At 41.8% G+C, this 17602-nt stretch overlaps 1 protein-coding gene across 1 annotated transcript in view; it reads right to left on the bottom strand.

Moving 5' to 3' along the window:
• Positions 1–17602, bottom strand: part of kif21a (kinesin family member 21A) — a 47445-nt gene that overhangs the window by 20428 nt on the left and 9415 nt on the right. Inside the window, exons 2-5 of the mRNA XM_070972720.1 lie at positions 3896–4118; positions 1971–2153; positions 739–879; positions 9–140 (exon numbers count right to left, since the gene is read on the bottom strand). Of these exons, the coding sequence (XP_070828821.1) occupies positions 9–140; positions 739–879; positions 1971–2153; positions 3896–4118 (679 nt within the window). The remainder of the gene's footprint in view (positions 1–8; positions 141–738; positions 880–1970; positions 2154–3895; positions 4119–17602) is intronic.

Genomic DNA, 17602 nt, shown 5'->3' with positions numbered 1-17602 from the left:
GTACGAACATTGTCGGAGGCACAGACGCGGACTTGGCACAGGTGGATGGTGAAGATGGCGTGGGATCGAGAGCTCTGGACGTTCATCTGGGTGCTGGCTGTGGTGCGAGACAGAGCCCCCAGCTTCAGGCACTGCATCATCTGAACAGGCAGAAGACCTTTAAATATTAACGCACAGGTCGAACTCTCTCGAACAAATACTCTGTAGGATTTATAGAGGTAAACATCAGCACAGGAATAAATAATGCATGAATGAAGGAGTATTTGTAAAGGCCTCTTGGTGGCAAAGACTTTGACATTCAACAGTGTAGTGCCATTAATAAACATTCATTTCATGTCTAAATCTACTTTTTATGATATGGCAAAACATTCATGTAAATATATATGCTGTTAAATATGATCTCTGGTATATCGTGAAGATGAAATCAATGCTAACCAATGAAAACTGACCCACACACAAAGTTGCTGTTTGCAGATTTGAGCAGTGATACAGTCCTGTTCAAAGGTCCGTCAGTTTAGTAATCAGGCACATGTACACCAACAGTCTCAAGAACATATTAAAACTCTACTGCATTAAAAATAGCCACTAAAATGGGCAAAATGTTTGTCACACACACACACACACACACACACACACACACACACACACACACACACACACACACACACACACACACACACACACACACACACACACACACACACACACACACACACACACACACACACACTTCTTTACCTCGGCCTCGGAGGACACATTCCGTGTGGTCACTCCCACTGTGTAGATTCCCCCGGCGGCGTCCTCGTGGATCTTGATGTGAGACTTCTGCTTCATGTCTCGAGTGGAGTCAAACAGGTCCAGAACTTCCTCGTTGTAAAGCTACAGGATCCAAAACACACAGAGAAAAGAGCCATACATCACCTTAAATCATGGTGCAAATCAGCACAATTCATTGAATATCTGAAGGTTTCAAATTCAAAACACTTCATATTTTAGTGAAACCATCCTCAATTTCATTTCTCACTAACACACTAGAAACTACGTAAACATCTGTATTGTTACTGCACTAATGTATTTTCAGCTTCCTTTATATACTGATGAATCATTCTAGTGACTTTTCAGGACAATATTAATAGTAAATAAAACGCCTTTAATTCAGCTCTAAGTAGTGGCTGGATCTACTACTTTGAGGCTGCATACCTTTACTATCTGTATGTCGCCTGAGAGGTGAAACTCGCTAAATGAGGGTGACTAAAATGAGTGTATCAACATTTTTTTTTTATTCCCTCAGATCTTCTCTCATCTGGACCTTGATGGCAGGGCAATAAGAGAACAAAGTTCAGAGAGATTTTAGCAAGAATAGAGTAATTTTAGTCGACTAGAAAAAAAAGACATGAAAGCCAGGTGTAATTCCATCAGGGACAGGACATCAGGGGGTATTTGTTTTGTGACATTTGCCTGTATTAAATATAAAAAGCTCTCGTCAAGTCATTATAATCCACTGCTAACAGCCCAGAGGTTACTCCCTGACCGCTAAAGAAAGTTAGGTAAAACGTCTGCTAATCCTTCAAGACTTGAACAGAAACTCAAAAGAAACTCAGGATGCCATTTCTAAAAACCTTTCTGCATCTTCACATGAAAGTCGGGGGAAATATGAACCAGGAATGTGAACACTGTCACAGCCTGATGGACCGGCACAACTGTCCGCTCACATCGTTCCTGTTAACTCTTCTGTCCAGACTGAGACCCACCCCCCCCCGCCAAACACCTCCTAACCCCCTGATGACAGCTGCTGCAGTTCAATTGTCAGTGTGGATGTTTTCAAATGATGGAGCGCTGGTGTCAAAGCTTGTTAAACCAGCAGTGTCAACAATATAAGCCTGACCCATGACATCTCTGTAAAGCCTGTCCTAATGCTATTTTTTAAAATATAAAACGATTACTGAGGAGGCAGTGAAGGTGGTGTTTACCTCGAGGAACTGGGCGTTGATTTTAAACTCGGGCACGGGGCGTCCTTGCTCCTGGGCGGCCTGCCGACGCTCCTCGATGCCCTTGAAGAGGTGGTGGACGGCACGGGGGATGATGCCCAGCTCCTCATCCGGGATGTTGACGTCAAAGCCCGTCCCCATGGTGTAGGTCTTCCCTGAGCCCGTCTGGATGTGGAGGAGAAAATGTCAAAAGGATACAGAATAAACCTCAAAAATGTTCAGTATGTTCATTATACACAAGGGTATAACAATGCTACTGCCATAAAAATACCAATATTTTGCTTCATCACTGTAAAATTTCAGCTTATACAAATAAAGACTTATTATTATCATTATATTCTCTCCTGTAAAGCTTCAATTTACTTAAATGTAGGCATGTTGTGTTGCTTTCTATTTTAATGCACTTTTTTGAGTTCCTGTATTTCCCACAATGCCTTTCCACATCCTCTAGAACTCTCTGCACTCACCTGGGGGCTATACTTTACATGTGGTTGGGGAGCAAGTTTATCCAGTCAAGAAAAAGGTGCCTTCTGTCTCTTTAAAGGCATGGCACCGGGAGGTATTACTAATAATTTACCTGCACTTTTCTTTTTAAATATTGTAATATTGTTTTTAAGTATTGTTTATGTTTTGGAGCATTGAGCAAACATGCTCACATTTAGCCTGTTAAGTTTAGCATTGCACAAACCAGAATTTTACCAGCTGGTCTCACCCAATTTCCTTGAAAAGACACACACCAGACACCAAAGTCCTTTTGATAAGGCCCAAAATTTACTCTCCACATCATTAATTTCTGTTTATATTGCGAGTTCTTGTGATGCAGCCGAGTGGGTTGGTCTAAATCTAGATTAGTCCCTGTAAAGCCACAGAGGCAAACAGGTCTGATCCGGGTCAAACCAACCACGGGCTCAGAAGTAGGCCAGCAGTGACAGCAGCAGTTACTGGGGAGATATAGGTTAATGTGGATACACATTAAAGATGTATAGCTGTCTAAAAGGTCTGTGTGCACCTGAATCGGAGGGGGAGGAGGCCCAAACTTGCATGTTATTTCCAAGTGGTGAATTTGGTGATGGAAACAAAGGAGGAAGAGGAAGGGAAAGTAAGTGAATTAAAGGAAGTGTAGGGCTGAAATCAACAATTACCTTCACTGTCCATTAATCTGCAGATTATTTTCTACATTAATCTTCTGATCTAAAATGTCTGAAAGCTGAAAAATGCCCAGAAGAATTCCACAAAGCACAAACATACCAGCAGCGCCACAAACTGTCCACATGGCCCCTGACAACTGCAGAGGCAGCCCCCCGGGGTACAAGTCACTTCACTGCTCTGTTGTAAATCCACTACAGCTACTTCTGTGTACTCTTACTGCATGTCCTGAAAGATGACTCCCACCCCCCTCTGCCGTTCTTCCTGAGGCCTCTTTTCTCTTGTAATGCCTCAGTTTTTTCTTAACCAAACCAGGGACTGAAGGTGTGGTACAGATTGTTAAAACCTCTGCCATAAAATTGTGATTTTGAAGGGAAGGGAAAGAAAACTGACATGCAGCCATATTGTGATACAAACTGAAATCAGAAAATATACTTATGAAAGGAATAGTTTTGGGAAATACATTTTAATACTGCTCTCAGTCAGTAGCCAGTTGGCTCGCTTAATCTAGAGACCGAGCCAGGCTAGCTGTTTCCCCCTGTTTCCAGTCTTTATGCTAAGCTAAGCTAATCGCCTCCTGTCCAGATGTGACTGATTTTCTCATCAAACTCTCATGCATTTTCCCAAAATGTTGAAATATTCCTTTGAAACTATGATCGGACAAGTTAAAGGTTGAACCTCTCAACCCCCCCCCCCCCCCACCCACCCAGCAGTGAAGCACCATCAGCACTGCAGCTGCGACACTGAGGACAAAGACTCGCCTGTCCGTATGCAAAGATGGTGGCGTTGTAGCCCTCGAAGCAGCCCTCGATCAGCTTCTCGGTGCAGGTAGTGTAGATGGCGTCCTGCTGGGAGTCCATGTCGAACATGTAGTCGTAGGTGAAGGCCTTGTCTTTACCCAGCATCACCTGAGGCTCCCCGGGCATCACATACGTACAGATGTGACATCCTTCGATCTTCTCCCTGGCCAGCTGAGGACGAATCCTGCCGCAGATACAAAAACAAATGAGAACTTGTCGAGGTACACAATGAGGATGTATACTCCCTGGCCACTTTATTAGGTACACCTACATTATCATATGCACCCCAGCACAATAGATCTTTTACTTTTTTGTCCACCAGGCTTTATAGAGGCTTCATTGGACCATTTAATATTTTCTTTTGTTACCCAAAAACAGAACTACTGTCCTTTGTCAGGTTCCCTGACTCGTTTGTGAGAGTGTATGTATCTGGACAGGTACAATGCAGCCTACAGCAGGAAAAATCACAGGCATCACGCGGCCAGCAACAGAAGAAAAGTCCAACCCCACCCAACCCAGTGAGTCTGCTTCAGTTTGCTCGAGCAAACTGTTTGTGTTTGTTTCTGTTTGTGTAAGACCATTTTAATTACTCTTCAGTGCTGCAGTACTGAATTACAGATGGCCTTCAAAAGTCAATAAACCTAAGTGTTATGTGACTTCACTGTGTTTGGTCCATCTTAGCTAATGCTAATGCTAATGCTAATGCTGCAGCATGCTGCATCACTAGCAGGCCGTAAAGGAGATGTGCATGCTGCAAATCTCCCTCATAGCTGGGCTCCACAGTGGGACCAATCAGATTTGGTATGTGGTATTGGGAGACAAACAAAATTAAAGGACTTACATTTGGATCGGGGCAAAAAAACTGATCAGGACATCCTGATTTCTTCAGCCATCTGTTGATTTTATAGCTTTAAAAACTTCTCTAGTAAAACAAAGTACAGAAAAGACTGTGCAGCAACACATTATTGCATATTATCCACATACAAGAAAGGGCTTTTAAAACATTTAAAATACAGCAGGGCTTCAGCTTTTACCTAAAGACCATTTTTAATTTCTTAGGAAAGGAAAATCACAGTTTAAAAGTTCAGCCTTGGTCTGAATAAAAGCAGGTCAAACATCAACAACACGTTTGCTTTTACAGTCCAGGTGTGAGTGAGTGTCCCCTTTCAACTTTCAAGGACGCACTAAGAGGACAGAGAGCTGCTGTAGTGCCGACCTACGATGATTTCTGTGGGGATCAGACTTGTGAATCACACCACAATCTCCCTGCCCGTCCTGCTGAATTAGTTGGCACAATCGAGGAGCTGCTTAATTAAGCAGGAAACTGGAGACAGAATTTGTTCACACATGATCATTAGAGCGATGCATTAGCCTGTTTTTGGCATGCGGCCATTACACATTAACCAAACCTCCTTCATGCTGAAACGGTTACTCCAGAAGCCATAAAAATCTCCAGTTTGACTGAATTTGGCTTTGCCTCTTGTGCGATAGACAAAGCAATGGAAAGCAATGGATGGTTTCTTCATTTCAAACAGTTTTTATCTGCTGCAGATTTGTTGCTTTTGCACCACAGCAGCATGGGGTCAACATCTTTCTCTGACCCAATACTTTGTCCCATAAAACCTGCCAGCTGAGTTAATATGTACCGTTCTAGTGTGTCCGTCTGTCTTGTCTGTCTGAAATGCTGAAATCTGGCGGGGATTAATGACTTGAACGTGTATGTGAGAGAGGAAGAAGAGAGGGAGTGACAGCAGCACTGTGTGTTCATTCTGCAATGAAAGTGAGCATTTATTCTTTTTGTGAAAGAAAAACACACACACACACACACACACACACACACACACACACACACACACACACACACACACACACACACACACACACACACACACACAGAGGCAGCATTCAAGGACACAGACAACAGAGAAAGAGACACTTTCTGAATGTCAGCCTGAGCTGAAAAACCTTACATAACAATACAAGAATAATTTTCTATAGGTCTGCTGAAGTAAAACAGTAAAAAACTCCTTTTTGTTGAAAAGCAGGGAGCAACATAAAATATTATTGATCATCAAATGTCTGTTTCATGCTCGTCGTGTTCATTAAAATTACTGGAATGTAGTGAAATCTTAAACGTCAAGCACCACAACTTCATATCATATCAGGAGGCGTATTAAGGAACTGATTGATGCAATGCAATCATTTACTGACAGGTGAAAATCAGCAGGGCTTTGATACTCAGAGGCCAGGATTACCCTAACAGCAGGTGCTAGCATGTAGCAGCAAATGCATGATTTCAGCATCCATGTTCTCCTCACACCACGGTCCAATCCTTCAGAAAGCATCGCCCTGCTGTTTGAAACTTCTCTCGGGTTCAGCTCACAAACAAGCTTGGAGGAAAAGCACCTGACAACAGGCCTGCCGGTCTCCCTGTCCCGTGTGGATAAGGGCCTCATTGTGCCTCCACGTTCAGGGCAGAACAATGCAGTGAGGGCAGTACAGTGCGGCCATTGTGTCTGTCTGTGCGACACTGGATCCCAGCACTGACACCGACGCCACGGATGCAGGATTACACGGCTGGACGGAGGCGAGGGAGGAGAGGTAATGTCCTGATCAAAGGTCGTGACATGTCCGTAAAAAATTCACAAAATGGTCACTAAGTGGGCGAGGACACAAAAAACAAACCATCCTAAAAATGCAAACTATCTTTGATTCTTCTGTTGGCCATTTTTGGGTAGCACACATTCATTTCAGGCTGTTGTATCTCTGCTACTTGAAACGTGTAACGCTGGTCAATAAAGAATTTAGACACATTCTTCTCAAACAAAGTCCTGATGCAGCAGCAGCAGCCCAAAGTGTAAGAGCTGCACTTGACAAAGACTTTCATGTGCAAACATGAAGCTTTTCCTGTGCAATCGCTTAGTGACAGCTGAAAAACCTGCACTGAAAAATGTAAACATGTGAACATAATGAATGATGTAAGACTGCAATATATATATGCTGAATAAGGAGAATCAGCAGGTCAAAAAGCTGCTTCAGCATTGAGTGAGACTTGATTATGAAGTAGCTGCTGAGGGTCGCTGGGGGTGGATTTGCTTGGGTTAGCTAGTTTTCATCAAGGTTAGAAGTTAGTTTAAATCTGCGTGTGGACATTTTAGCAGTTCTGTCAACAGAGCGGATCCGCACAGCTTGTTTTCCCAACTCTCTCTGGTACAAGTGGAAAATAAGCCTCAGGTTTAAGTAAATTAGGGCCTCATCTGTCATGCCATGCCATGTTACGTGACTTAGGAGAGTCCAGGTAGGTGACAATTATATTTCTTTTATGACACTAATGTGGTTATTGGCTCCACAGGGTGCAGGCTTTTACAATCAAGAAAATAAACCCACTTTTAGGAAATAAAGCATGACTTGAGGCACTATTTAACACAGAAGATGACATACATATTTAATGACTTGGGCTAATTAAACTGATCACAAGACAAGATGTTTCGGGAGCGTTTAACCCCATCAGCTGAACGGTTTCCTGGGGATATTTCTGTGAATCTGAAGTGTCCTTGGTATAACTGACGAGTCAAATCTTACTAGGAGAACAAACAATACACAATACCTCCCAGTTACCCTTCACCGCTTGCGCTCTTGTTTCGTGCTCTGCTGCTGTAATGAAACACTAAACGTGATCCCAGTCAGAAAATCAATTAGCTTCCATGTCAAATTCACCATTACATGTTTCCTTGGCCTGTTAGACTGTTCTAGAAATCTAATCCTTTCCAGTAACCTCAAGGGGGGTCTTTGTTTCAGACAATTTAGCTCACTAATTGGGTGTGTAATCCTGTCTGTCTCTCCCACAGTACTTTCACACCCGGGAATCTGATGGCATTTCCCAAATTTACTCTTTTCATCTGGATGTAAATAGTGAGGGGCCTTGGCGGTGCCTTCAGGGTTTTGGAGGAGATTAGTTTCTCATGAATGCAAATATTAATATTACAGAGTTTAGTCTAAGACCATTTAGAATTTGTCAGGTTTTAGCTGTTTTTTGGAGTAAAGTTGTTATACTTAGCAGGAGTATTCACATCTTTTTTTTTTTTTTGGACTATTTTATTTTCAGTTTTGCAATATTTACAAACATATAAATATACCAACAGTACATACATAACATAAGGTAAGGCATAAAGGGTGAACTTCCTTACCTTAACAAAGAGGACCCCCCCCCAAAAAAAATAAAATAAATAAAATTACAGTCAGTGCGCACAGTCAATACAAACAACTATATTAAGTACTTGGAGTGAGAGATGTACCGATATGGTCTAAATATGGCTGCCAAATTTTCACAAACGTGTTGTATCATTTCCTGAGACAATATGTGATTTTTTTCCAGGGGGATGCAACTATTCATCTCAAAAGACCACCTGTCAATAGAAAGAGGGGAATCAGATTTCCATGACACTGCAATGCACTTCTTGGCCACACACAGAGCAATCTCCATAAATTTGAGCTGTGCATTGTTTAGAGAACCGCGAGTACATGTAAAGTTCCACAATAAACACAGTTCTGGGTCCAGTGGGATACTAAATCCTGTGATCCTGGTTAAAGTGGAACAGATATCATGCCAGAAAGGCCTCACTTTGGTACAGTGCCAGGTACAATGTAGAAAGGAACCAACTTCAGTGTCACATCTGAAGCACATCTCTGACAGGTCAGATTTGAATGAATGTAATTTTTCTGGGGTAAGGTATAATTGATGTAGAATATTATAGTTAATCAGTCTATACCGGGCATTGATAGTAGTTGACAAGCTTTTCTGACATAAATCTGCCCAAAACTGTTTATCAATTGTGACATTAAGATCTGACTCCCATTTCATTCTAGACTTATGCAAACCTGGTTTTGGGCATTCATTCATCAACAGGCGATACATTTTAGAAATGAATTTATATGTGTTCCCTTGATAAAGAAATCTCTCAATATCATTCATGACAGGCAAAGTCATTTCGGGACCGAGATTAGTTCTCAGAAAGGATCTTATCTGGAGATAACAGAAAAAAGTCTGATTGGACAAGTTATATTTCCTCTTCAAGTGTTCAAATGACATGAAAAGTCCTTTGTCGAAGCAGTCCTCCAAGTGTTGGATTCCTTTGTGATGCTATATATCCAGAATCTTATTGTCAAGAGTCATGGTTATAAGTTCATTTTGTTTTAAAGGTGTTTTAGGTGACAATCCCACCTTCAATCCAAGACTTTTGTGAACCTCATACCAAATCTTAATCAGATGCCTCAGTATAGGGTTATCTGTCCTCTTGTTTATAGTTCCAGAATTATGTTTATAAATAAAAGTCACTGTGGACCTTTTCTTTCAGGGGATGCAGCCCGATATCTGTCCAAGAAGGGGTGTCACTGCCCTCAAAAAAGGATGAAATGAACCTCATTTGAGCTGCCAAGTAGTAGTTTTTAAAACTGGGCAGTCGAAATCCCCCTGAACCATAGTCCCACGTTAACTTTGCCATGGATGTCCAGGGTACTTTACAGTTCCATATGAATTGTCTAACATATCTATTGAGAGTTTTAAAAATGATTGTGGTAATGGAATGGGCAGGGATTGAAACAAATATTGCAATCTTTGTTTTTACATTCATTTTAATACAATTAACTCTGCCAATCTGCCTATCAAGGTGAGAGGCAAACCCATCCACCTACGTAAATCATCATCAATCTTACTAAGCAGTGGGAGGTAATTCAATTTATACAGGTTTTTGAGGTTGTTGTCTACAATTATCCCAAGATGTAGTCTGCTGGGGGAGCAGCATCACAGCAGCTGACAGGAAGAGGCTGGACAAACTCATCAGAAAGGCCAGCTCTGTCCTGGGATGCCCTCTGGAACAGGTGGAGGAGGTGGGGGAAAGGAGGATGACAGCCAAGCTGTCCTCCATGACAGACAATGACTCCCACCCCCTCCAACACACACTCACTGCACTGAGGAGCTCCATCAGTGACAGGATGCTACATCCAAAGTGTGTGAAGGAGCGGTATCGCAGGTCTTTCCTTCCTGCAGCCATCAGACTTTACAATAGAAACTGCTCCAAGTAGGCGGTACAATAATCTGCATGACATTCTGTGCAATAACTGAACTGAACAATTTTTTGGAAAACAATCTGTGCAATAACCTGGGCAATAATCTGTGCAATATTTCAGTATATAAAAGCCTGTAATCTGTGCAATATTTCTCTGTAAACTGTGCAATATTTTAGGACATAAAAGTCTGTAAATACTATTCCCGGTACACCCTTTTGTATATACTTCGTGTTAACTGCATGCACTTTGTCTTTCAATATTCTATTCTGTTATTGATGCTGCTGTGAAATTCGGAATTTCCCCTCGAGGGACGAATAAAGGAATATTGAATTGAATTGAATTGAATTTATACCATCCATAGGCCATCTAGATGGACTTGTGCGCTGGAGGTTGGAGTGGTCGAAATTTGTCAATGGAATAATTTCACTTTTTTCCAAATTCACCTTATAACCTGAAATACTACCATGGGTACTTAATATAGTTTGTAATTTGGAAAGGGAGTTACCAGGGTCTTTTAAGTATAAAATAATGTCATCTGCTAGGAGATTAATTTTATGAACTGTCTGACCCACCTGAATGCCCCTTATATCAGGATGTTGTCTAAGTGCCTCGGCTAAGGGCTCAATTGCCAAGACAAAAAGTGCTGGAGACAAAGGGCATCCCTGTCGACTCGATCTACTTAAAGGGAATGTAGATGAAATCTGTCCATTGGTGCTGATTTTTGCCTGGGGTTTATGGTAGAGAGTTTGAACCCAATTAATAAATAGTGGGCCGAATGCAAACTTGGCCAACACACTAAATAAATATGGCCACTCTAACCTATCAAAGGCTTTTTCAGCATCTAAAGCCACCGCTATGCTGGGTTCTGTTTCAGATTTTGTTAAGTAAATAATATTAAAGAGTCTACATAGGTTATTAGTTGAGGAGTGCTTTGAAATAAAGCCACTCTAGTCTGGATTTATTAGTTGTGGCAGGTATTGGCCAAGTCTGTTAGCCAGGGCCTTGGAAATCAATTTATAATCTGTATTTGAAATTGGCTGATATAAAGAGCATTTCAATGGATCTCTATTTTTTTTTGTAAATCACAGTAATTATGGCTGTAGAGAATGATTCAGGGAGTGTTTGAGTCTTAGAGGCTAAGTTGATGACGTCCATGAGCAGTGGGATGAGTCCTCCTTAAATTCCCTGTAAAATTCTGGAGGAAACCCATCTTTTCCTGGTGACCTGTTTGCCTGAAGGGTAGATCAAGACTATTTTGATCTTCCTGGCCAAGCTTGGGTAGTTCAATCATGGACAAAAATTCATCAATGTTACTCAGGTTTTCTGGTGGTTCTGATGTGTATAAATGTGTGTAAAACTGTTTAAATGAGTCATTAATTTCTGTTGGGTTATATGATATAGAACCTGTTTCAGTTTGAATTGAATTAATCGTCCTAGAGCTTTCTTCTTTTCTTAGTTGCCAAGACAGAATTTTGTGCGCCTTTTCTCCTAGTTCATAGTATTTTTGTTTGCTTCTCAAAATGTTCTTTTCAATTTTACAAGTATGCAATGTATTATATCGAAGTTTTTTATTTACTAATAACTGGTGTACTTCTTTAGAGCTGGATTTTTGAAACTCGTTTTCCAGCTTCAAAATGTCTGTTTCCAGTTCTTCTATTTCTGCCATGGAGAGTGATCTGATAGTGTTCTGGATAAGTACTCAGATTCTACTGCTCTGTGAATCAGCTGTGTTGACAACAGGAAAAGATCAATCCGAGTAAAAGAGTTGTGGCGACCAGAATAAAAAGAGTAAGAGTATTCACATCTTTTTACAAAATTTAGACACTGGTGACTTTCAGATGTGCTTCGTTGGATGACGATGGTATGAGCATACTGTGCTAAAAAATCACCAAATTAAAATCAAGTAGATTTCGCTTTAAACAAAGCAAGTTGCTGTTTGGAGGAAAATCTGAATTTTCTTGCTGAAGTCCATCTTGAATTTAAAGCTCCATGGCAGCTCATTTGTTGTAAATAAGTATATTTCTTTTGCAAATTATCAGTTCAAAAGGAAAACGGGTGGCCAAAATGAAAATGTTGAATTTTCAGCAGTTTCATAAGCCGGAAGTTTAGATCAATGGTTCTCATTGCTTATCAATAACAATTGAAGCCAAAGCAGTCTAGTTTGAAAAAAGCACAGTAAACTGAGTATCAATGTATCAGTACAAGAGCTGTGCAGCTATGGTGACTCGTCTATTTTAGGGGCTATGGACTTCGAGCATTAGGGGAGGAGCCGAGGTCAGAGTTCAGGTGAGGGTCAGGGTCAGGGGTCATGACTTCCCTGTGGCAGAGACTTGTCTGGTGATCGTCAGCTAGTAACAGATTCAGATATAATCACAAGAGGGTCCAAAAGACATTTGAGGTTCTAGATTATAACCTTGATTCCAAAAAAGTTGGGACGCTGTAAATAAAGAAAAGAGAGAAAGCAGAAAGTAGGAATACAAAATACATAGATGGCTGGAGGGCTGGATGGACAGCAGCTTTACGAAGTGTTAACAAAGTGGTGAACCTCTCTCCATCCTCGCTGGTGATCGACTGAGCCTTTCCAGGATGCCCCTTTCATACCCAATCATGATGCTATCACCTGTTACCAATAAACAGGTGTTTTTGGAAAGTTCCACATCTTTCCCAATTTTTGAAACGTGTTGCTGCATCAGATTCAGAATAAGCAGATATTTAGAAAAAACAATGAAGCTGATGACAAACATTGAATATGTCGTCTTTGTGCTGTTTTCAGTTGAGCATATGTCAAAAAGGATGAGCAAGCTGTCACATTTTGCTTTATGTATGTTTTACGCAGCACCCCACCTTTTTCTTGAATCAGTGTTATAGACTGACAGTCAGCACGATGACAGTTTGGGTTCAGTCTGTCTATCAACACTGTTCAAAGCACAGCACTTCCACGTGCTTTGTTTTACATTCTAAAAACGTCGCCCATTCACAGCTTGGTTCCCAACTGTCGGTTCAGCTATGAACACCTGAGCACGCCTAAACCTGCTGCCACACCCCTGAATCAGTCCAACCCCCATCAAACCTCCTCCTTGCTGCACTCCGTAAATCATTACACACGGCTGTAGGGGGAAGGGGGGTGAAGGATACACAGCAGAGGTGTGAGAGAGGGCCTGTCTGAGGGTGCTTTTCATTATGTTGAATTGTGCCTCCTCGTCTCCTCTCTCCTTTGTCAACCCGGAAGTCGTTTCCCCTCTGCCATGATGAAGGACCTTCCAATTGCTTACATGCACCTGAAGGAGACGAGGAGCGAGGAGAGAGGAGGCTTCTGAAGGAGATCAGAGTGAGGATACACCGGTGTAGCCTACGCGGAAGTCTCTTATTATTTAAGGGGCGTGTCGTATGTGGCACACGTTTGAATCATGGCGGGAGCAGGTCTTCACAAATGTAATCTTGATTCTTTTTTCAACTGTGTCCTTTTAACAATTGTATCTGTCACCAAGAAATTAATGAAAATTCTTGGTATATTACGGTTTTTTAAAGCAGAGACCAATTTATGGAATGAAAAGCACCCTGAGACTCTCAGCTTCATCGACAGTTACAGCTCTTATCGAGCTGTCAGCAAAAAAACCCCCAAAAACAATGAATTATTGAAATGTTGCTAAGAAATGATTAGTCAGAAAACTCTTATTCTTAAAGCTTTATGGACGTCGTGCTGATGAGGGTGATGTCAAGCCTCTCATTATTTTATTGCATTTACATAAAAATCTGCTTTGGTGAATATTAAACATTCAAGGAAAATGAATTATGTTTCCAATGATAATACATATGACAGAATATGAATCTTGTGACAAAACTCTGATAGAAACTACATTTATGACAGTCAAAGAATTGCCTTTAGGTTTGTTCGCGCCTTCTTTTTGCAGAGAGAGAGAGAGAGAGAGAGAGAGAGAGAGAGAGAGCAGCAGTGCAGAGAGCTCCTGCTTAGATTTACAGGAGGTGAAAATAAGATTGAGAGCAGCCTTTGTCAAAACTCAAAGGCACGCACGCACGCACACACACACACACACACACACACACACACACACACACACACACACACACACACACACACACACACACACACACACACACACACACACACACACACACACACACACACACACACACACACACACACACACACACACACACACACACACACACAAAGACCTGCAGCTCTGCTTGCAGTGGCGCTGCAGACTGGAGAGTAAACAGGCCAGATCTTCATGTTCATGTGGAGATTTGGTGAGAGCAGCAGTGCGGCAGCTTGGGATGATGTCACCTGCCACTGTGCTGCCCACTCAACTTGAAGCAGAGTGTCCCACTGTCCTTCTTAAAGGAGACACTTAAACCAGCGTGAAGGACAGAGGCAAAGAGTGTGTGCAGAAGAAAGACGAGGTTATAAAACAGAAAGTGTGCATGTCTTTGTCACACACTTGGTTTGTTGCCAGACTCTGCAGGCTGAGTACATGGCTCCTTGTGGTTGTAATCATAGTGAGGTGGCAGGGAAAGGGAGGCTATGATGGGGTAGCTGTTTGCTCCAGTTATTAAACAAGCCATCATGTGCCAGAAGGGTGGGGTTTACCTTCTCGGTTTAACACATCAGGATAATTCAGAACTGGTCAGGTAAGTTGCAGATCACAGTCAGGAGCCTGCACTTAATTGCCTTTGAAGCTTTTCGCTGTTGTTTTGTCTTAATCTCCCCGTCAATCACTTTTCTCAGAAGACAAACCCTGCGCTTCTGTCCGTGGGTGTGTTTGAAAAGGCAGTGTCACTCAGGTGTGCAAGGCAGCCCATAATGCACAATATAGTTACACAATGCCAACACTTCATTACTAGACAATATTGCTCTTTCACCAACACCAAAAAAAGTACATCAAAACCAAGCATACAGTAATAAATACCATTAGATTGTGCTTGTAAATCAGTAAATCTAACTCATGTGAACATCTGTGCTAAAAGCTAAAGAATATTAATTTTCCAGGCCTTATTTGCAGGAATAACCTTACAAGTTCCTTCATAAAACCCTTCGTTCTTTCTTTGTATATTTACATATACGTATGGCAGGCTACTTTAAGGACATCTGTCTGTACACATGGCAGGCTGGCAGAGGTTGTATGTTGCAAGTATATGCAAAAAGAAAAAAAAATCTACTTAGCAGTACGGGGATTAGTGCAACAGAGCTCAGCTGATGTGCATGTCAACTGGGGGTAGTGTGCAGGTTTGAGGGGAAAGACTTATCACTGTAGGAGCTGGGACGATATCTGCATTTCACAAACTGTGAAAGACTTAAAGCTTGTTTGCATTTTGAGGCAATTTTGCACATCAATGTGCAGAAGCAAGACATTTATATGCAGAACAGAAAATAAAATAAAACAAAAGAAGACAATGACGACATCTTCGGCTCAACTACACAGAATTTATAATAAACTTTGCAGAACCGATGCAGGACAGTTGCATGACAGAGATCCTTCTCGGCTTGGGTGGATGCTTTTAAAGTGCCTCTCGACACGAGACGGTACATTTTTAGTATCAGACACCCTCCTAGAAGTGGTTTCATGCTCTGTCCTTTCAGCCAGACAGGACCACCTACTGCACCAGACAAAGAGCTCAGAGCAGCGTCTTGTTCCGGCGAACACCAGGCCACAGACGAGCTGCAGGAAGACTGTAGGCACATGCAATCAGTCAAACACGAATCCATCGCTGACTTCAGATCTGTAGAGGTTCAACATTTCCTAATATTGCAGTAATAAGTCCGTACTGTGCGTGACATGAAGGATGTGGCTGTCATGGTGACCGGCAAAGGGAGCCAAGAATTAAAGTCATAATCCGATCCCAGCAGGATATAATGCTGGTCTGGCCGGCTAAAAGATGCCAGGAGGAGGGGCGTCGCAGAGGCGAGCTTGCTCAGCATCCTGCCACCCGTCAGACTTCAGATGAGGTTAATTCACTGCCAACCCATCCGGTGAATTCAGCTCAAGATCTTCTCTGTGCCTCCATCCTCACGGCTGAAGCATCAAAAAGCCTTTATCATATAATTAATCTTAACCCACAGGGATAATTGTGCCTCTTTTCAAGCACAAGCACCTGGCCAGGCCACAGTTACACACTCTGTTAATTACACAAAGCTGCCAACTCAGTCTGGGCTCAACATCCAACTTATGTTTAGAGGATATGAAATATTAATCAGCTCAAAGCAGCGATGGAAAAACAGAGTTACCCTCAGGTCAAGGGCTCAGACATGCTTCATCGTCTGTGCTGCATCGATTAACCACGTCAGGAGTTTTAACTCAGAGCCATGATTATATTTTCGTCAGAATCCACACTTCCTCTTCAAAACCTGCAATCCCACTTCAAATAACCAGAGCCAAAAATACAATATCCTCGGGAAGCTAACAAATATGTTGATTTCAATGACCTCGCTACAGCCAAAATCATGTGTACTGGATTATATAAAACCCTCTCAAGCCCACAATTCAGATAAAGAACAAAAAATAAATATGATTGTGAAACTGTCGAACATCTTAATCCACGAGGGAAGTGGGAGAAGCCTTTTGTATCTTTTTCCAATTATGTCAACATGAAGAAAAGATTGTTTAGGCAACAGACAACACAGTGTGACATCCGTGCACAGGCTTATCCTGAAGCTGGTAAAAGCTCACCGCTCTCTGGGAAAGACAGAGAGGAGAAGACTGAGACTTTACTCCCTCAAGACATGAGATTTCAAAGTTTAAACTTGGTGCAATGCAGGAATAATAACTAAATCAAACAGCGACAGACAGGCCTTGCATGGCATGCACACGTGAGACATTAAACTTGAGACTTGACCCAAACACAGCTCTCAAGGGAGATAAACAAAGAACAGGTAAATTTAAATGGCATCAAATGTCTGGCCAGATTTGTGATCTTTACTTATTCTTAAAACAAAAGAGTTCCTGGTTTAAGTCACAATTTTGCCAAATGTTGGAGGTTTTATTTGGATCTTATACAGCTGCTTATGTTTTTTGTAAAAAGACTTTTGTTGAAGATTACATTAATCGATGTAAGATTTGAAAAAAAGCTTTGTTCTGCTTTAAATAGCAAAGAACAGATATTATATTTGCACCAGTATCAAAAGAAATGTGCATGGCCTGAGTAAGACTGCTGCTGGTATAAGTGTGAAAGACCCATTTCTGTTTTATTGTTATTTAATGAGTAAAGCCCAAGCACAGCACAGCTGATGTCTACATACTGTACAGCAATGTGCGAACAAGCCTTAAGTCAAACTGAGTCACATTTATTTTTAAAGTCGTTTTATCTCCACAGACTTGTCACTAAGTGTACTACAGAGTGACAGTAAAGACGGAGAACAAACACGATGGTAGAGCTTGTAAAAACAACACACACACGCCCAGGCCTCTGCCAGGACACACTGCCTGTGTTTTATAATCTGCACACCGAGTTGATGGGGGGCTGACACTGCCCTGCTGCTTCCCTGAGCTCCACGGTTATCTTCCTTTAATAAAGCTTTGGATATGCGTGGTCATCCCACTGATCCTCCAGCTTGTGAGCCTTTCGGAAAATATGCTTTCAAAA

This window comes from Chaetodon trifascialis, chromosome 10 (assembly GCF_039877785.1).
Source record: "Chaetodon trifascialis isolate fChaTrf1 chromosome 10, fChaTrf1.hap1, whole genome shotgun sequence".
Lineage (NCBI taxonomy): Eukaryota > Metazoa > Chordata > Actinopteri > Chaetodontiformes > Chaetodontidae > Chaetodon > Chaetodon trifascialis.
The sequence above is the reverse complement of the archived record's forward strand: the minus strand, read 5'-3'. Positions and strand labels throughout refer to the sequence as shown.